The sequence below is a fragment of the Delphinus delphis genome, chromosome 4 (genome assembly GCF_949987515.2).
Source record: "Delphinus delphis chromosome 4, mDelDel1.2, whole genome shotgun sequence".
NCBI lineage: Eukaryota > Metazoa > Chordata > Mammalia > Artiodactyla > Delphinidae > Delphinus > Delphinus delphis.
The window spans coordinates 66,948,424-66,968,025 of NC_082686.1; the positions used below are offsets into that span (position 1 = coordinate 66,948,424).

Sequence of the window (19,602 nt, forward strand, 5' to 3'; positions counted from 1 at the left end):
TTTTATGCCTTTAATATTACAATTTACATTTTATCTTATGTATCTATTAACAAATTATTGTAATTATAGTTATTTTCAATGTTTGTCTTTAACTTTTATATAAAAGTGATTTGCATACCACCATTACATTCAGAATTCTGAATCTGATTATAAATTTACCTTTACCAGTGAGTTTTACACATTCATATGTTTTTACACTGTTAATTAGCATCCTTTCATTTCAGCTTGAAGAACTCCTTTTAACATTTATTATAATGCACGTTCAGTGGTGATGAATTTCCTCACCTTTTGTTTGTTTGGGAAAGTCTTTATCTTACCTTCATTTCTGAAGGACAGAACTACTTGGTATAGCATTCTTAGTTGGCAGTTTTCTTCTTTAAATATTTTCAATATATCATACCATTCTCTCTGGAAAGTTTTTGCTAAGAAATCCACTAATGGCCTTTAGAGGTTTCCTTGTACATGACAAGAGTCTTTTCTCTTGTTGCTTTCAAAATTCTGATTCTCGGATTTTTGACAGTTTGTTGTGTCTAGGTGAAGTCATTTTGGGGTTGTACCTGTTTGGGGTCCTTTTAGCTTCATGTCCATATCTCTCGCCATATTTGGCATGTTTTTAGCCATTATTTCTTTAAATAGACTGTCTGCCATTTTCTCTCTCTCTTCTCCATCTTGGACTTCAATAATGTATATGACGGCATCCCGTAAGTCTTGCAGGGTTTTTTCACTCTTCATTCTTTCCATCCCCCCAACCCCCACCCCCCCTCCTCTGGATGCATAATTTCAAATGACCTATCTTTGAGTTCACTGATTCCTTCTTCTGCTTGATCAAGTCTGCTTTTGAAGCTCTCTATTGAATTTTACAGATCACTCATTGTATTCTTCAGCTCTGGGATTTCTGGGTTTTAGGGGGCTTGGGGGGCTTTTTAAAAACGGTTTCTGTTTCTTTGTTGAACTTCTCATTATGTTCATGTATTGTTTTATTTTGTTCTGTTGCCTATCTGTGTTTTCTTGTAGTAACTGAACTTCATTAAAAGGATTAGTCTGAATTCTTGGTCAGTCAGTTCATAGATCTCTATTTCTTTAAGTTTGGTTATTGGAGCTTTATTAGTTTCTTTGGTGGTGTCATGTTTCCCTGATTCTTCATTATTCTTGCATTCTGGTGTTGGTGTCTGTGCATTTGAGGAAGCAGTCTCCTCTTCCAATCCTCACATTTGCTCTGGCAGAGAAAGACCTTCACTAGTCAGGCTAGCTTGGGGCTCTAGAAAGGGCCAGCTGCTAGAGTCCATAGGAGGGCAGGCAGGGCCTCTGGTTGGGTGGGGCCACTGGCTCAGCTCTGCATTCAGGCAGGACCACTGCCTGAGCTGCCTGGTCAGGTGGAACTGCTAGCTGGGGTCCATGGATAGGCATGACCACTGGCTGAGCTCTGAGGTTGGGTAGGGCTGCTGCTTGGGTTCTCTGGTCAGGCAGGAACAAACTGTACTCCCTGGCTGGTTGGTGCTATTAGCTGGATTCCATGTTCAGGTGTAGACAGAGACTGTGCTCCACAGTTGGGTGTGCCCACAGGATGAACTCTGTGTTCATGCAGGACTCCAGGCTATGTTCCACAGTCAGGGTCCCTGGTCAGGCAAGACTGCAAGCAAGCTCTGCAGTCTGGTGGGGCTGCTGGCTTGGCTCTCTTTTTTTTTTTTTTTTAATTAAAAGGTTTTTATTATGACCTTTATTAAGAGCTCATAAATCACATTCTTAATCTGGCTCTGTTACTACTTTTTCCCTCCACAAATTCTCCCAAAATTATAAAAAATAAAAATGTATAAATATACATTGAGGATTATGCACAGGCCACTAGCCAGGGATGCCAGCTGGGCAGAACTGCTCACCCTGCTTCCTGGCCAGATGGGGACATCATTCTGATGCCACAGTGAGTGGAATCGCTTACTGGCCTCTCTGATTGGGTGAGGTGGCCAGGAGAGATGCAGAGCCACTGCCATGATCCACACACTGGTCACTGTGAGCCCCGCCCACTTTTTTGTTACTAGCTGACCCTTGGTGGTCCAGCCTTGTCAATTCTCCCAGGGTTCTCCATGAGGCGAGACAGAAGTGACCTTCCCAGGGAATACTCCATAATGCTGAGGAAACTGGATGACTACCTTGACTCTCTTCACCCCACTGGAGAAACTGGATGCCTCAGTGTGGCACTGTGCTTGCTTGAAGGAGGGGCAACAGAGTCAAAGTGAAACCACTGTTCTTAGTGTTCTAATGTGGCCTCTCTCAGTTTTTGTGCTCTAAGAGAGTGTTTTAACCTCACCACCAGGTTCTGGGATTTTCAGAAAGGCATTCTTGACTATGAATAGTTGCTAATCTGTATTTTTGATGAGGACTAGAGCCAGGGATCTCCTATACCACCATCTTGCTTACACCAGTCCCTACATCTGCTCTTAATTGCAAAATTAAGTATTTATTTCCAGTCAGGTTCTTCCCAGAGAATATGATCTCAAACTTTATTTTACTCAATTCTTATCAAAAATATTTGTTATAAGAAATAACATTTATAAAAGATTACCTAATGTAGACAAACTTTTAAAATTCCTAATTGCATTTACTATAAATATTTTATCAAGAATCTAAGTCCCATAGTATCTTTATAAGACATTTCTCTTAGGCAATAAAATGCAATGCTTCTCCTAAATTTTTTTGTTTTTTATCTTATGAATATTGAGACTAACAAAGCTTCCCTCTTTGCTACAGCTGCTAGACAGCCCAGAACCAATGTTGGGCACAACAACTGTACATGACTTAATGGTGTTCTTGTTTATGTACCAACATTTGCTTGAGTTTTACATTATGATCTTATCTTTAATTTCCAGATATCTCATTGTCCTTTGCTGTGTTCTTACGTCACCTCAAATACTTTTTGAAAGAAAGTTGGAGAAAAAAGACAAGTAGGCAAGTAGATTGAAAAGGTCACTAGAACATTTAGCTTATTACTTTACAACAATTCTTCTTACTTCTTCTCTACTCCCACCAGTACTACCCTAGTCAAGGGAAGCAGGCAAGATATTCCCTTAGGGTATCTTTGATGCTCAGGATTCTTATAGGTATTTTCTCCCCATTTTCACAAATATAATAATGAAGAAAGCAGAACTTACCAGATAAACAATATGCAGATCATTTTCTAAAACAAAGCCCTTCATTGCTCTTTGGAGGTCAGCAAAAATATCTAAAGTATCAACTGGAGAAAGTGAAGAAGAAAGAGTTGCCGAACCAAGATGTGTTGGATGATACACACTTCCTGATTTGGGATTGGGGGTGGAGAAATAAAGGACCAAATGTTAAAAATAAAATAAAACAAATGCTGTCTTTTGGCATTCTATAATTAACATTTTAAGGCTCTGATAAATTTTACAAACAGAATCCAATGCATGGATATTTATTAGCAGGCTCTATGCTAATTGTCTGATGTTGCTGAACACAGCACTGATTTACTAAAAATGAGTTGAAAAGTCAGTTTCCTTTTATACTGCTGAAAAAGTCAATTTCCTTTTACTAAGCAGTCTTAGATACTCTAAATCACTAAAGGTGAAAAAGTGAGTAAGCTGCAATTAAGAATAATTTACCTTCTGTTCCATCACTAGCTTCAGTAATCTGGATGAATTCATTTTCTAGTAGCCACATTACACAGGCCTCAATTGCTCCAAGTTGAACAGAATCTTTATTTTTCTGAATTCCCTGCTTCCCTTCTTTCATACTTGCAGCCAAAAATGTGCAAGAAGCATAAGTTTGTATGTCCTGTGATGTACTTGCCACGCCACCAACTATTATCTGAGACAAGAGGTTTGAAATATTCTGTAACTTTTTAATAAGACACATAGGTCCTCAAAATATAAAAGAAATAACTTTGTTCCCTTAAAATATTATCAGCATCTTAATGTAGAGACTCTTTATTAACTCTTCCACCATCATTCATTACAAAGGTAGATAACACCTACTGACAACATGAAAAGTTTTCCTTAAAAGTAGATATAGCATGTTCTCATAAATGAAAATAAATGAATCATTATCTATCTGAAATGTGGGAATTAACAACATAATTAAATAATATAGATCTATAAGTATATAACATATATAATATAAAGGGGGTGTTGATGGTTCATGGCCATGAACCAAATCAATTCTTCTCATCCTTCCTTTTTTAAATATGTGGGCATATATGAATGCAAGCATTGAATACTCCCCACCTAGAAGAGGGGTGAGAATCAGTGTAGAAAAAGATGAAAGTAGCATCTTATAGATATCATTTTCCTCAAACTATTCTATTACATATACTAATCTGCCCCTTGTCTTCTGTCATTTAAAGTATACTGGAAACATAACAAATCAGTCTAAACAGAGCTATTTCATTCTTTTTAATGACAGCAAAGCATAGTTTTACCAAGATTTGTTTAGTTTTAATAGTATTTTAGTTGTTTCCAGTTTCTTCTTATTACCAATAGAGCTATAATAAACATTCTTGTATCTTTAATTTGATGAAATTTCACAAATACATCCCTAGGTAAAATTCCTAGATGTGAATCTGCTGGATAAATGTCTTTGTGCATTTTTAAAAAAATTCTTAGTAGGTATGGCCACGTTTCTCTCCAAAAGAGTTTCAGCACTGTATGAGTGCCTACTTTCTACAGTCTTACCTACCCTGTGCTATCAATTACTTTCTTTTTTTTTTTCAAACAGAGCTAAAGGGGAAAAAACGAGAATGAGTACAATACCAGTCCTCCAGCACCAGCAATGAAACCAACAGCAAGGCATGCTGGTATAGGAATAGAAACTTTTTTGGATGAATACATGAAACAGTTAAAAGGGGTTACCTTTGAGGACTCTGAGCAAAAGGCTTTATTTTTCACTTTAGATACTTCCGTCTGTAAAAGTTTGCAACTTCTAATTGTGTATTTGTAATTTAATTTTATTTTAATGTCAACAGGTATTATCTGGATGGAGGAACTATGGTCCATTTTTGTCATCATTTTTTTTTTTTTTTTTTTTCAGTACGCGGGCCGCTCACTGTTGTGGCCTCTCCCGTTGCGGAGCACAGGCTCCGAACGCGCAGGCTCAGCGGCCACGGCTCAGGGGCCCAGCCGCTCCGCGGCATGTGGGATCTTCCCGGACCGGGGCACGAACCCGTGTCCCCTGCATTGGCAGGCGGACTCTCAACCACTGCGCCACCAGGGAAGCCCTGTCATCATTTTTTTAAATTCAGAAAATAATAAAGAACATCTAAAAAATAACCATCTGGCATTTGTGATTTAATACACTGTTTTGAAGTAGATTCGTATGGCACTAGCTGTATTAAACTCCAGGAAATAACTATATAAAGTAGAAGAGGTTCAGACTTGGGAAGGCTATAAATAATCTCATAAAGAAACACAAAACTAAGATTTTTCACATACTAAAGTTCTATCATTGTACTACAGGAACAAAAAAGCAAATGGTGATTTAGTGAACTCTCTCTTACCTCCAGAATAGCTCTTATCATGCTCGAAGTTACTTCTCCTTCTTGTCTTTGCAAACAGCTGCGAACAGGTTTTAGAGATCCCTGAAGTAGAGCGATACCTTTTGATTTCTCAGAGTTTTTACAAATTAAGATACTCTCACCTATAATCAAAAAAAACTATACAGTTGCAGAATCCCAACACGTTTACATAAAATACCTGCTAAAGAGAATTTAAACTGGCTTGTTTAAAAGGAGACAAGAGATAGTGGTTGTTATAGTCATATAATTATCACTAATGTTTTTATTTTCTGAATTTTGGATTGAAGGGGATCAGAATATGCTACACCAAAATATGCCACTTTAGCATAAGGATTATTTTGACCTGAAGCCAATTGGGAAGCAGCAAACATAGAAAGAGCTCTTTGCTTTCTCCTTATTTGCTTAGAAGCAGGACATAAATTTCTCTGTGAAGGTGTTCCCCTTCCTGTCTCTCACAGCAGGAGGACAATTCTTATCACTGGAGACAAAAAGTCAGTATTGAGATGGGTGTGCACAAACCTCACTAAAGAAACCTTAACTTGCATTAAACTCCAGCATATATCTACCTTCCCACAATGTACCACCCCCTAGAAGCCCAAACCCCTTTTCCTTTGTCTTGTCACTTCTCTACAATTCATCAACCTTTGTTAAAAGGGTATATAAGCCCCCAGCATCTAACTGCTTCTTTAGATTTTTATTTTTCTATTAGGGACTCTGTGTATGTAAAAAATTAAATATTAACATCAAGTCAAATATGTATGGCTTTTTTCCTGTTAATCTGTAATTTGTCAGTTTCATTTGCAGGCACTAGGCATAGAACCTAAGAGGGTAGAGGAAAAGTTTTTTCCTTCCCTACAGGATTAACTATTGTTATTGAATAATTAAGTATATAATAGTAATAGATATTTTGAAAACTATAAAGGAAAATGCAGATGCAAATTATTACTGGTTATGAAACTGCATACCAGTCCCTGTGTCCCTGTCCTTTGAAGTAAAAAGCTCCCAGGCCTCCCCTCAGTCTCAAAAGGCTGGCTCAAGAGTTAATGATTAGGAAATGTGAAGGTGTAGAAACAAAGAATAGCTGTTGGGCCAGGAAACTGGTAACAATTTAGACTATAAACCAGCCACAAAGCAGAGTCACCGAACTCTCAGTTCCCTGAAAGATATAGATAAAAGGTCTAACACACGTTCCTAAGTTGTTCTATAGGAAGCAGACCCCCAGATGAAAACTGCTGACTGCAAGCATGTAGACCCCAGACCAGCTGAACCCAGAAAACTGGTGATGCTTGAAACTTCACCTTGATGCCAACCAATCCGAGAATTGTGCAAAAGCTGCTCATGCACCCGGAAGCACCCTCCCTCACACTGACTTTAAAAGCTCTTTGCCTGCACCAAGGTGTTAAGATCGTTTTTAAGGACGCTAGTCCACCATCTTCTCCTTCTCAGTTAGCTGGCTTTTTCGAATAAAGTCACTTTCCTTGACTGAACACCTTGTCACTTGACTTACTGGCCTATCGTGTAATGAGTAGCCAAACCTGAGTTCAGTATCAGTTATACATTATGATAATATAAAATCAAAAATATTAACAGATACCTAGAAATCACATTATAACACTCATTAATTTAAATGCTTTAGGCTATTGAAACAATCAAGTGAACAAAAATATGTGAAAGCACTTATTAATTAAATACATATACAGGACTTCCCTGGTGGCACAATGGATAAGAATCTGCCTGCCAATGCAGGGGACACAGGTTCCATCCCTGGTCTGGGAAGATCCCACATGCCATGGAGCAACTAAGCCCGTACTCCACAACTACTGAACCTTTGCTCTAGAGCCCACGTGCCACAACTACTGAGCTAACGTGCTGCAACTACTGAAGCCCTCATGCCTAGAGCCCATGCTCTACAACAAGAGAAGCCACCGCAACGAGAAGCCTGCGCACTGCAACGAAGAGTAGCCCCCACTCACCGCAACTAGAGAAAGTCCGCATGCAGCAACAAAGACCCAACGCAGCCACCAAAAAAAAAAAAAAAATTAAACCTTAAAAAAAGTCACTAAGAAAAAAAATATACTATTTATACAAACATAAACACTTATTACAACAATTAAAACTAGAGAAAACTATTTTTTTTTCAAAAATGAATCCAATAGTAAGGGAAAGGAGGAAGTAAATAAGATATTCAACAGGCAAAATGAAGGCCATTTGCATTAGAGAAAAACAGAAATAACAGTAGGATTGTGGTGGACTATACTAACCACCCAGGCAGAGAGAAAATACAGATGATGCTTTCTTAACACTGCCAAATTGAGAATCAAGATAGGAAAAATATAAGGAACTATAAACTTGATAACCATTGGTTATTTACCCCAAATATAATTACAAAAACATAGGTGCCATCAGAACAAACAAACAAAAGCCAGGTGAATAAAATATACCACCTGGCTCTTGTGATAACTATAAAACAACCCAGCTTAAAACAAAAAAACTACCTAGAAAATGGATCAACTAGCATTAGCAACAAGGTAAAAAGCCACTTTGAGCAGTGTAAAGCTCTTCCAGGCTTTGATTCTTCAACAAAATAGACAACCCTTTTTCAGGATGAGCAAGATTTATGAAAATGCCCAAAATAATGCCAGTATATATGTCCAGATCCCATTCCCACTTGCCTAGTGAGGCTGTATCCATATTATAATTGAGAAGTCAATTAGAGTCAAATCATTCATAGATTTGATATAGATAGATCTGCAAACTTTTTAACTGCAAGTCACTGTTTTGGCACAAAGCACCATCATCCTACACTGGAAGGTTCCAAAAAATCCAAAGAGAGATTAAAGAGTCATCTAAATAAAACTCCATGAACTATCCAGGAAATATTAATATCATTTATAAAATGCAAAGAAGTTACAAAAATGCTACAAAAAGAATGACCAAGTATTTAAATCTTCATAGTTGATATGAAACCCTTTATTTGCACATTCTCCACTTAAATTCTGAGCAAGCCATATGCCACCTAAAATGGAACATTATGCAAAGTCAAAATCTCAGAAGTTTCCAAGACCTCAGAAACAAAGTTGTTGTGGTATATTTTAGTATTGTTTGAATGTTATCTGATTTAAGGCTTGATATGAGTCCAGGGTGCCAACCTTCCTATTATTCTTCCCCATGAGAAAGATAAGCACAAGCTAAGAACATAGCAAAGCAAATAAAACCTCCTTATCTTTACATCACCTTGAAGACCCTCTGGCCTTGAAAGAAGAGTATCTATGTAAAATGAACTTACACTCCACTCTCCAGAGTTGTGAGTCTACTGAGAAATGAAAATTGGAGGAAGGACAGAAGGAGGCAGTTAGGAATGAGAAGGGAGCATCTTAGCTCTTCCTCCCGCCCTTTTAAAACACATAAATGTAATCTGCATATTTCGTAGATAAAGTAAGAGACAGAAGTAGGATAAACTTCTTTGATGCCTTTAGTAAGAGAAATCCAATGAGCTGGAAGGTTTGTTTAATCAACAAACTTCTTAGGGCTTAGAAGTGAGGCAGACCAGTGGCCCTTCAGGGATTACATACAGACGAATCATTTGCTACTAGGGCTGAGACTAATACTTGCCCCTAATAGCCATTCTCTCATTCTTTCTTTAATAAAACCCCTAAATGTTAGATGAACACAGGGTCACTCAGCTAGATTATATTCACCAGCTTCCCTGTAGTCAGGGAATGTAAACATATGACTTAGTTCTGGCCAATTGTGTGTAAGGAGAAACACTAAGTGCAACTTCTGGGAAGTGTCCTTAAAGGGTAGGATGGGCCCTTTACTTCCTCATCTCTCCTTCCTGATGACTGAAATGCAGATGTGATAACAGAGACTGGAATAGCCATCTTATACCACAAGATAGAAACTATACTGCTGAACACGGAAAAACAAACTAGAAGAAAGTAAGTGTGACAGAGAATGTTCCTCTCGAAGTTCTTTAATGTTAGAAGACTCAACAATTTAGTCATACCCAGAATAATGTAGCAGGCAAGAAATAATATTTGCTGCTATCTTCATATTTAATTCAAACAAGCCTCTTCCCTATTGCTTAAGACAAAAGTTTTGTTTGCATTGCTGGTAATATTGTCATTACTTGTTGATACAAAATAAGAAACTGAAAAAGTGTTTTCAGAGCCAGCACCAATTTAGAAAGAGAAAGAGGGTACATGAAGTTCCTATTCCAAAAGTGTGCGAGTACTTCCCAGCTCTCAGCATCCCTATTTGAACTCTTACAGCAGGCACCTAAACAGAATTAATACCCATATAAATTAATCCCTTCACTAGCACAAAATAGTAGATGATACTGGAAATTAAAAGTCATCTTACAGCTAATGTGATGTCATCTAACATAATACTGAATCATTTCACTGTATATAATACAAAAGAAAATCTTGATTCTACATTACTAGACAATCAATAGTTGATGATATGAAAATTTTAAGTTATAGTCATATAAATATTAAACAAATCCAAAAGGATGACATTAGTGTTTTGGATAACAAAGAAATACAGCATGATAAGAAAAGGGTTGCCATTCAATTTCAGGTAGACTGACACTGTCCTTCAGCAACACTATTACAAAATTCAAACTCACTTACCTACTGTGTCTACTCCTTTCCTGCCAGCACGACCAACCATCTGCTTGTAAGTAAGAATATCTAGAGGTCGACCACTGAAAATAGGAGTCCGAATGATTACACGACGTGCAGGTAAATTCACCCCAGATGAAAGAGTAGAAGTTGCTGCCAAGACCCGAATCTGACCTTGACGGAAGGCTCCTTCAATGATATCCCTCTCCTCAAAAGTAAGACCTAAAAAAAAGAAATTACAATAGCATATATTTATTAACATATAATGAAAATATTGTACTTGATCACTTACAAATGGATCTGAGAATCTGTTACAAGCATGTAAAGATTTTTTTCAAGCTATTGTTATGACTGTAAACAAAGAAGTAATCAAAGTCTACCAATTTAAGAGTATAATCTGCCAACCCTTGTACTGTATACTGTACTTCTATCTCATCTTCTAGACCAGGGGTTGTCAAACTTTATCTGTAAATATTTTAGATTTTGCAGGACAGATGGTCTCTGCTGCAACTACTCAACTCTACCACTGTCACATGAAAGCAGCCGCAAAACAAATGGGCAAGACTGTGTTCCAATAAAACTTTATTTACAAAAACAGCTGGATTTGACCAGCAGACTGTAGTTTGCTGACCCCTGCTCTAGACAAGAACTCCTTGAAGGTAGAGACATGCCTTATGACAGTATCTGCAGGGTCTATCCAACACCATGGTGAGACACATAAATAAATGTCTGAAAAATAAATACATGAGTAAATGAAAAACAGCATACAGAATACACACTTATGTGGCTTATTTTTTATTTTCTTTTATTTTAAAAAAAATCAAAAGGATTGGGATTCTAGTTTGTAAATAAGTTGTGGGTCCACCGGTATTCATTTTACTAGTATGCATTATAAGTTATATACAATGAAAATATTCTTTTATGTGTTTGTGTGTATGGGTATATATATATATATATATATATATATATATATATATTTCAAAAATTTATTTATATATAGCACGATAAAAATTTTAAATAAATTGAAAAGGTTAAGTTCCTAATCATAGAAACTATATATTCTTTTTTTCTTTTTTACATCTTTATTGAAGTATAATTGCTTTACAATGGTGTGTTAGTTTCTGCTTTATAACAAAGTGAATCAGTTATACATATACATATGTTCCCATATCTCTTCCCTCTTGTGTCTTCCTCCCTCCCACCCTCCCTATCCCACCCCTCCAGGCGGTCACAAAGCACCAAGCTGATCTCCCTGTGCTATGCGGCTGCTTCCCACTAGCTATCTACCTTACGTTTGGTAGTGTATATATGTCCATGCCTCTCTCTCGCTTTGTCACAGCTTACCCTTCCCACTCCCCAGAAACTATATATTCTTAATCATATCCTCAGCATATATCATCATTGACAGATCATACCCTGAAAGAAATTATTTAATTCGGTGACTGTCATAACCCTTGCAATTTTGACAACCTAGGTATTTGGTTTTTAAACACTTGTAGCCCTCTCAAAATACAATACGACAAATTCTAAACTTAATTTGATTTTGATATACTCGTGAGAATATTTCCAATACCCCTTGAGATAAAAGGAAACAGAGTGGCATAAAATTAGGATAGCAAGTACCACTCTAACCTAATTTTTAAAAAAACGAAGTATAGAAAGGTAATAATTTTAGAATTCATTTACCCAATGGTACAAAAAAGCTTATATCCAGTATTTATATACCATACAGATAAGTAAACCTACATGTTATTCTTGTTTAACCTTAATCACACAATTTCTTAAAATAAAATCTAAGAGTATTAAGTGTGGTTAACAAGAAATCAAATGCAAATCAAATATAAAAATAAAAATGAAGAAATTATAAGGATTCTTGGAGGGGGCTTCTTAATAACATATTATAAATACGGATACCTGCATGATGAAACGCTACTCCCCATGGCACAGTTTTTTGTAATACAGAGTCCAGTCCTGAAGGCAAACGTTTTAACTGATCCATCACTTCTAGGAGGCCCTTTTGTTCCAGTATCACTGGTGGAAGTTCAGATGATCTTACCAATCCTGTCACAAAAAAATCATCAACACTGTCACCTCCCCTTGGACCTCTTTAACTGCTATCTGCCTGAGTCATGACAGAGGGCAATGGTTCTGAAACTACTACTTATAATAATCACCTGGATGGGGCTTCCCTGGTGGCGCAGTGGTTGAGAGTCCGCCTGCTGATGCAGGGGACACGGGTTCGTGCCCTGGTCCGGGAAGATCCCACATGCCGCGGAGCGGCTGGGCCCATGAGCCATGGTCGCTGAGCCTGTGCGTCCGGAGCCTGTGCTCCGCAACAGGAGAGGCCACAACAGTGAGAGGCCCGCGTACCGCCACAAAAAAAAAAAAATCACCTGGACATCTTTTAAAAATACTGATGCCTGGCATTCACCTCTGGACTTTGTGATGCGATGCAACCTGGACATAACGATTTTTAAATCTCCCCAGGCAATTCTAATGTGTACCAAAGTTTAGGAAACACTATATTAGGGTGAGATCAAGCCCACAGGAGGAGATCAAAGAAACAGCTGAAGGAAGGAGAAAATTACAGATACTACCACTCAGAGACTAAAAATCAAAATCCTCGCTCAAAGTGTGCCCCACCCCCCAAACCAGCAGTGTCAGAATCACATAGGAGCTTAGTTCTAAATGACAATTCTTCTAGCCTTTTTGGCACCAATGTGGTAATTAATCATACATTACCCTCTGTTTTTGCCTCTATGTGTAACTTCCCCCAGAAGACCTTCTTAGATGCAAGAACTATGTTTGCTTAAAGAATTTCTTAGAATTTTGGATTTCTGAACTAGTAAACCTTCTCATAGAATGTATCTTATATTTTATATATTTTTAAGTCTTTTAGGTAAACTTTTCCTAAAATTTTGAGGATCCACAGAGGGTTGCCAAAGTTTTATTTCTCTAAGAACAATTTAAAATTTTTTTTAAATTATCATTGATTCCTTATTTCAAAAGAAAAGTTATTTTAACATAAAAAATCAGTAGGGATAATTTCAAAATTTAAACTTCATCTTTACGAAAAATGTGCTGCCATGTCTTTACTTTTCTGGTGAAAAGTTCATCATAGCCCAGGCTCCAGTCTAAGCACTAGGATTTGGGAACCACTGCTATAAATCAAAATAACAGAGCCTCAAGCAAAGAAAATATTAATAATGTTTCTGGTTATTAAGGAATATAAGTTATCATGGTTCACATAAAAAATATAAGTTGGCATAATAAGAAAGTATCAATTAAGAGGGAACTAGAAGAGATATTAAAACGTTGGATCAGAGTCTACCCAATATAACTTCAGGCAAAGTTTACTTATTGGAGCTAGGCTTGAGATATCCATCACCTGTCCTCAAGATGCCACTGTCATAACAAAGTCATAAAATATCACAGTATTCTGTAACTAGAACTGGTCTCTGTCTTCCCTACACTTATCTTTGACCCCAAGGGACCATAAGCTAGTACTCATCCTAGAATCAGTAAAAATATATACTAATGGTTATAGCAATATACTAGATCAATACTCAGCAATAAAAAAGAAACAAATTGATAAAAGTAACAATCTGGATGAATCTTAAAAATATTATGATGAGTAAAAGAATCCAGGCACAAAAGACACATACACACAATATGATTTCATTTACTACATGAAATTCTTAGAAGACAAAACTAATCTAGAGTGACAGAAAATATATGAGTGGTTGCCTGAAGCTGGGGATAAAGGGAGGAGATTGACAGCAAAAGAGAACATTTTAGAGTGACAGAAATGTTCTACATGTTGATCACAGTGGGGAGTTAAACAGGTGAACACATTTGTTAAAATTCATGAAGTTACACACTTCAAGTGGGTACATTTTATTCCACATAAATTCCACCTCAGTAAAGCTTTTAAAATATTGGGTTGGCCAAAAAGTTCATTCGGCTTTTTCCATAAGATGTTATGAACAAACTTTTTGGCCAACCCAATACATGTGTATATATGTATATGTACGTGTGTGTGTGTGTGTGTGTATGATTCTTTTTAGAGTTACAGTTTGGAAATATAAAAAAGATATGACTGCTTTCCCCCAAAAAATGTGTATATGTGAAGTTTTTTATACAATTTAGGGGCTTCGAGGTCAACCTCTCAAAGCTCATGGATCCTAGATGAAGAACCTCAGTATATATCTGTAGAAATCCAACATTTTAAAATTCTGAAGATTAATCTAAATGTGTGTACACATTGTCTGTAAGGAGGATAAGGAGATGATTAGTCACAAAAGCATAGTTTTACAAAGGAGTATACAGTAGGCAGGTGGTGGCAATGATGAAAGAGAGCCATGCTTTGCTAATATAATTATTAACACTACTTTCAAGCAAATGTCCTAAGTATGGAGGCTTTCACTGCTATCAGTAACTTACCCTCAGCTTGATGGTGTAGATTGTAAAACGCATAGGCAATGATATCTGCCAACTTCTCACACCATTTCTTTGACGGACAGAAAAGTAATACTGAATGGTTATCACGAATGGTCTCATAACATAAACTAACAACATGGTCCTCATCTCCCTAAAAAAGAAAGAGAAGTTGCCACTGTAGTAGTACTTTCAAAACATTTTCATATCATTTTAAAGTCATTCATTTTGCTTCAAGGGAAAGGTTTTTCTACTCAAAGGCATGATAAAAATCAGTTACACAAAATCAGTAATAAAACAAAGAAAAAGCAGAAAGAGAAAAGAAGAAAATAAACTTCCTTATGATGCAAGGTGAGTAGGAAATATCTTATATTCATTCAACTAATATTGACTGACCTCCAACCCTCAAGTAATGGGGATATTATGGTGAGTAAAAGAAAGTCAAGGTACTATCTTTAAGGAGTTTAGGTCTCACTGGGGAAACATTAAAGTACTAAACAAACAAATGTAAAATACAATCATAATACGTACTATGAAAGAGAGTTTTATGGTGTTTTGAAGCCTCATATTTGACATAAATTTGAAAGATCTGAAAGAAAGGTTTCCCTGAGAAACTGATGATTTAGCTGAGACGTGAAGAATGGGAAGCATTATCCTAATGAAAGGTAACTGGGGGACAGATAACACATCTCAAGCAGAACAAAGAGCATTTGTAAACACCCAGTGGTGGCCCAGGGAGTTCTCAAAACTGGAAGGTGAGTGTGTGTAACTGGATTAATTCATTAATCCATTCACTCATTAAGCAAATATTTACTATGTGCCATATATTGTTCTAGGCACTGCAGATGGAGAATAAAGCAGAAAAACAGCTCTGCCCTCAGAGTTCTTCTACTCCAGTAAGAAAAGATAGATAAAAACAACAAGATAAGTAAAACACGTAGTATGTTCAATTTTGAAAAGTGCAAAGGGGAAAAATAAAAAGGGAAAATAGGAGGAATGGGAGAACACAGCAATTTAAATAAGGTGGCCAAGGAAAGTCTGAGAAATTGATATTTGAGTAAAGGTCCAAAGGTGAAAGGGTAAACCCTACTGATGCCTGGGGGAGAAAGCATTCCAGATAAGGAGAACCTGAGGTGGGAGATTCTTGGCATATTATGCAATAGCAAAAAGGCTACCGAGGAAGTAAGAAGGAATATAGAAACTGAAGTCAGCGCACTAAGGGAGTGGGGCAGATCATGCAGGGGTTTGTAGGCTACTTTAAAGATGTTGGCTTTCATTCTAAATGAAACAGGGAACCATCACAAGTTTTTGAGCAGCATGTGATATTCATTTTAAATAGGTCACTAGCTCTTGATTTAAGCACAGACTGAAGGGGACAAAGTAGGAAGCAAAGAGATCAATTATGAGGCTATTTCAAAAATCCAGGTAAGAGTTGTAACATTTAAATGAGGTGGAGGCATAGGCATGATAATAGAAGAAGATTAACAGGAGAGTAGATGAATGTGTTTACTTATATGCTTAAGGTAACCAAGGCACAGTCAGGTGAAATTTGGGGTACAGAGCGAAGCAACTAAATAAGATTCCATACCAGGCATGCGGAAGCTACAAATGCATACCTATGACAGTACTAAAACACATGAATTTAGTCCTATTCCTAGTTCTAAACTTACCCTTAACTTTTTCAGTACTCAGAGGCACTGCTCGGCATAAAAACAGATCCCTCACAGCACAGATCATGAGTCAGTCCTTTAACCTCAGGACTGAAGAATCAGGCTTAGAAAAATATTGTGAACTAAACGTTTTTAAGTGTATTTAGGGGTGTGGGGAGGGGATATTTCTCAGGCCCTTCCTAGGTGCTAGGCAATTCTTTTAAATCAAATTTCATTCTTACAATACTAAATACAAGTATTATATCCCATTTTATAGATGAAGACACTACATTCATTGAAGTTATGTGATTCAACTAATATCATAGCCATATCAAGTATCCCTATGAAGTATCAGAAGTAGGTCTTTCTGACTCCAAAAAATGATTTTTCCACTCTCCTATATTATACCTATAACATTAAACAAAAGGTCAATTTTCCACATTAGTGTTTAGTGTAAACAAAGCCATAAGAAAATCTTTTTCCTAGTTAAAAAGAAAAATCTACACAATTTTATACTTACACTTACAGGAAATGATAATACTTAAATTTAAGACACAGCTACATTTCCTCTCTCACCAACACCACCAATTCTTTAATATGAAACCAATTAGCTTAGCATTAGGAATCCTTCTAATGCATATATAATGCATATTCAACTACTTTGCAACCCCCTACTTTACTTAACTCAAAAACTGTTAACTTGGGCTTCCCTGGGGGCGCAGTGGTTGAGAGTCCACCTGCCGATGCAGGGGACATGGGTTCATGCCCCGGTCCGGGAAGATCCCACATGCCATGGAGCGGCTGGGCCCATGAGCCATGGCCGCTGAGCCTGCGCGTCCGGAGCCTGTGCTCCACAACAGGAGAGGCCACAACAGTGAGAGGCCCACGTATAGCAAAAAACAAAAATAACAACAACAACAAAAAAAACTGTTAACTTGTGAGAAAATGCAATCAAACACAAAAGTACTGGTGGTAATTATATAAAAATAATGACTTACCTTTACTTGCAGCATGGGTTGAAATTCCCTCACAAGCTTCAATGAAGAGTCATAAATAGAATTTCCAATTTTTACTGATTCCAGCAGTGGTACAGGGCGAAAGTCAGTGTGGTAGAGTTCAGCATTCAACCAGGAAGCCACAAGCTCCAAATTTGGGAGAGTAGCACTCATGCCAACAATTTGCACGGCCTTAGACAGAGGACTGGCTAAATATGCCTGGCTGTGAAAAACAAATGAAAATGATGCTAAAAGACACACAGTACTAATTACAAATGGTGCTAACAATACTCTTGGTCGTGTCCTTTGGTATATATGTGCATAAATTTCTTTAGGGTATATACCTAGGAGTAAAATTGCTGGGTCTTATATTATCTTAATTTTATTAGATAATGTCCAACTGTTTTCCAAAGAGACTGTACCAGAGTTACACCCCTGCAATCCATGTGTGTTTTTTCCCCGTTTTATTGAGATATAATTGACACACAGCACTCTATAAGTTTAAGGTGTACAGCATAATGATTTGACTTACATCATGAAAAGATTATCACAATAAGTTTTGGGAACATCCATTATCTCATATAAATACAACATTAAAAAAACAGAAAAAAGTTTTTCCCTTGTGATGAGAACTCTTAGGATTTACTCTCAATGACTTTTATATATAACATACAGCAGTGTTAATTATATTTATAATGTCGTACGTTACATCCCTAGTACTTAGTTATCTTATAATAGGAAGTTTGTCTACCTTCATTCAGCTCCTTCTCTCCCCAACTCTGCCTCTGGTAACCCACAAATTTGATCTCTTTTTCTACGAGTTTGTTCATTTTTGAAGTATAACTGACCTACAACACTGTTAGTTTCTGTTACACAACACAGTGATTCAATATTTCTATACATTTCAAAATGATCAGCATAAGTCTTGTTACAATATGTCATCATACAAAGCTATTAGTTATTAACTATATTCCCCACATTGTACACCTCATATCCATGACTCATTTATTTTGCAACTGAAATTTATACCTCAATCTTCCTCACCTATTTCTTTCCTCCCCACAACCCCCATCCTTCTGGCAACCATCTGTTCTGTATTTTTAGATTCCACATGTAAGTGAAATCATAAAGTGTTTGTCTTTCTCTGTCTCACTTATTTCACTTAGCATAATACCCTCTAAGTCCATCCATGTTGTTGCAAACAGCAGGATTTCCTTCTTTCGTATGGTTGAATAATATTCCATGGTATATAAATACACCATGTTTTCTTTATCCATTCATCTATTGATGGGCACTTGGTTGCTTCCATATCTTAGCTATTGTAAATAATGCTGCACTAAACCTAGGGGTGCACATATTTTTTCCAAATTAGTGTTTTTGTTTTACTTCAGATAAATACCCAGGGGTAGAATTGCTGGATCACATGGCAGTTCTACTTTTAATTTTTTGAGGGATCGCCATACTGTTTTCCATAGTGGCTGCAGCAATTATATTCCCACCGAAAGTGCGCAAGGGTTCTCTTTTCTCCACATCCTTGTCCACACTTGTTATTTGCTGTCTTTTTTGATAACAGCCATTCTGACAGGTGTGAAGTGATATCTCATTGTGGTTTTGATTTGTATTTCACTGATGATTAGTGACGTTGAGCATCTTTTCATATGCCTGTTGGCCATCTGTATGTCTTCTTTGGAAAAATGTCTATTCAGACTCTCTGCCCATTTCTTAATTGGATTTTTTTATGTTGATTTATATGAATTCTTCATATATTTTAGATATTAACCCCTTACTGAATACATCATTTGCAAAAATCTTCTCCCATTCAGTATGCAGCCTTTTCATTTTATTGAAAGTTTCCTTTGCTGTGCAGAAACCTTTTAGTTTGATATAGTCCCATTTGTTTATTTTTACTTTTGTTTCCCTTGCCTGAGGAGACATATCCTAAAAATATTACTGAGAGCAACATCAAAGAGCATACTACCTATGCTTTCTTCTACAAGTTTTATGGTTTCAGGTCTTGATTTAAATCTTTAATCCATTTTGAATTTATTTTTGTGCATGCTGTGAGACAGTAATCCAGTTTTATCAACACCATTTATTGAAAAGGCTGTCTTTTCACCATTGTTGTATATTCTTGCCTCCTTTGTCATAGATTAATTGCCCATAAAAGTCTGGGCTCATTTCTGGGCTTTCTAATCTGTTTCATTGATTTATGTGTCTGTTTTTATGCCAGTACCATACTGTTTTGATTACTGTAGCTTTGCACTATAGTCTGAAGTCAGGGAGTGTGATGTCTCCAGCTTTGTTATTCTTTCTCCAGACTGCTTTGGCTATTCAGGGTCTTATGTGTTTCCATACAAATTTTAGAATTTTTCATT

General features: G+C 36.9%; 1 protein-coding gene across 1 annotated transcript in view; it reads right to left on the reverse strand.

Moving 5' to 3' along the window:
* The window catches only part of POLQ (DNA polymerase theta), a 114,256-nt gene that overhangs the window by 82,991 nt on the left and 11,663 nt on the right, over positions 1-19,602 (reverse strand). Inside the window, exons 6-12 of the mRNA XM_060009907.1 lie at positions 17,231-17,450; positions 14,590-14,737; positions 12,061-12,207; positions 10,156-10,368; positions 5,504-5,643; positions 3,615-3,819; positions 3,147-3,289 (exon numbers count right to left, since the gene is read on the reverse strand). Coding sequence (XP_059865890.1) covers positions 3,147-3,289; positions 3,615-3,819; positions 5,504-5,643; positions 10,156-10,368; positions 12,061-12,207; positions 14,590-14,737; positions 17,231-17,450 — 1,216 coding nt within the window. The remainder of the gene's footprint in view (positions 1-3,146; positions 3,290-3,614; positions 3,820-5,503; positions 5,644-10,155; positions 10,369-12,060; positions 12,208-14,589; positions 14,738-17,230; positions 17,451-19,602) is intronic.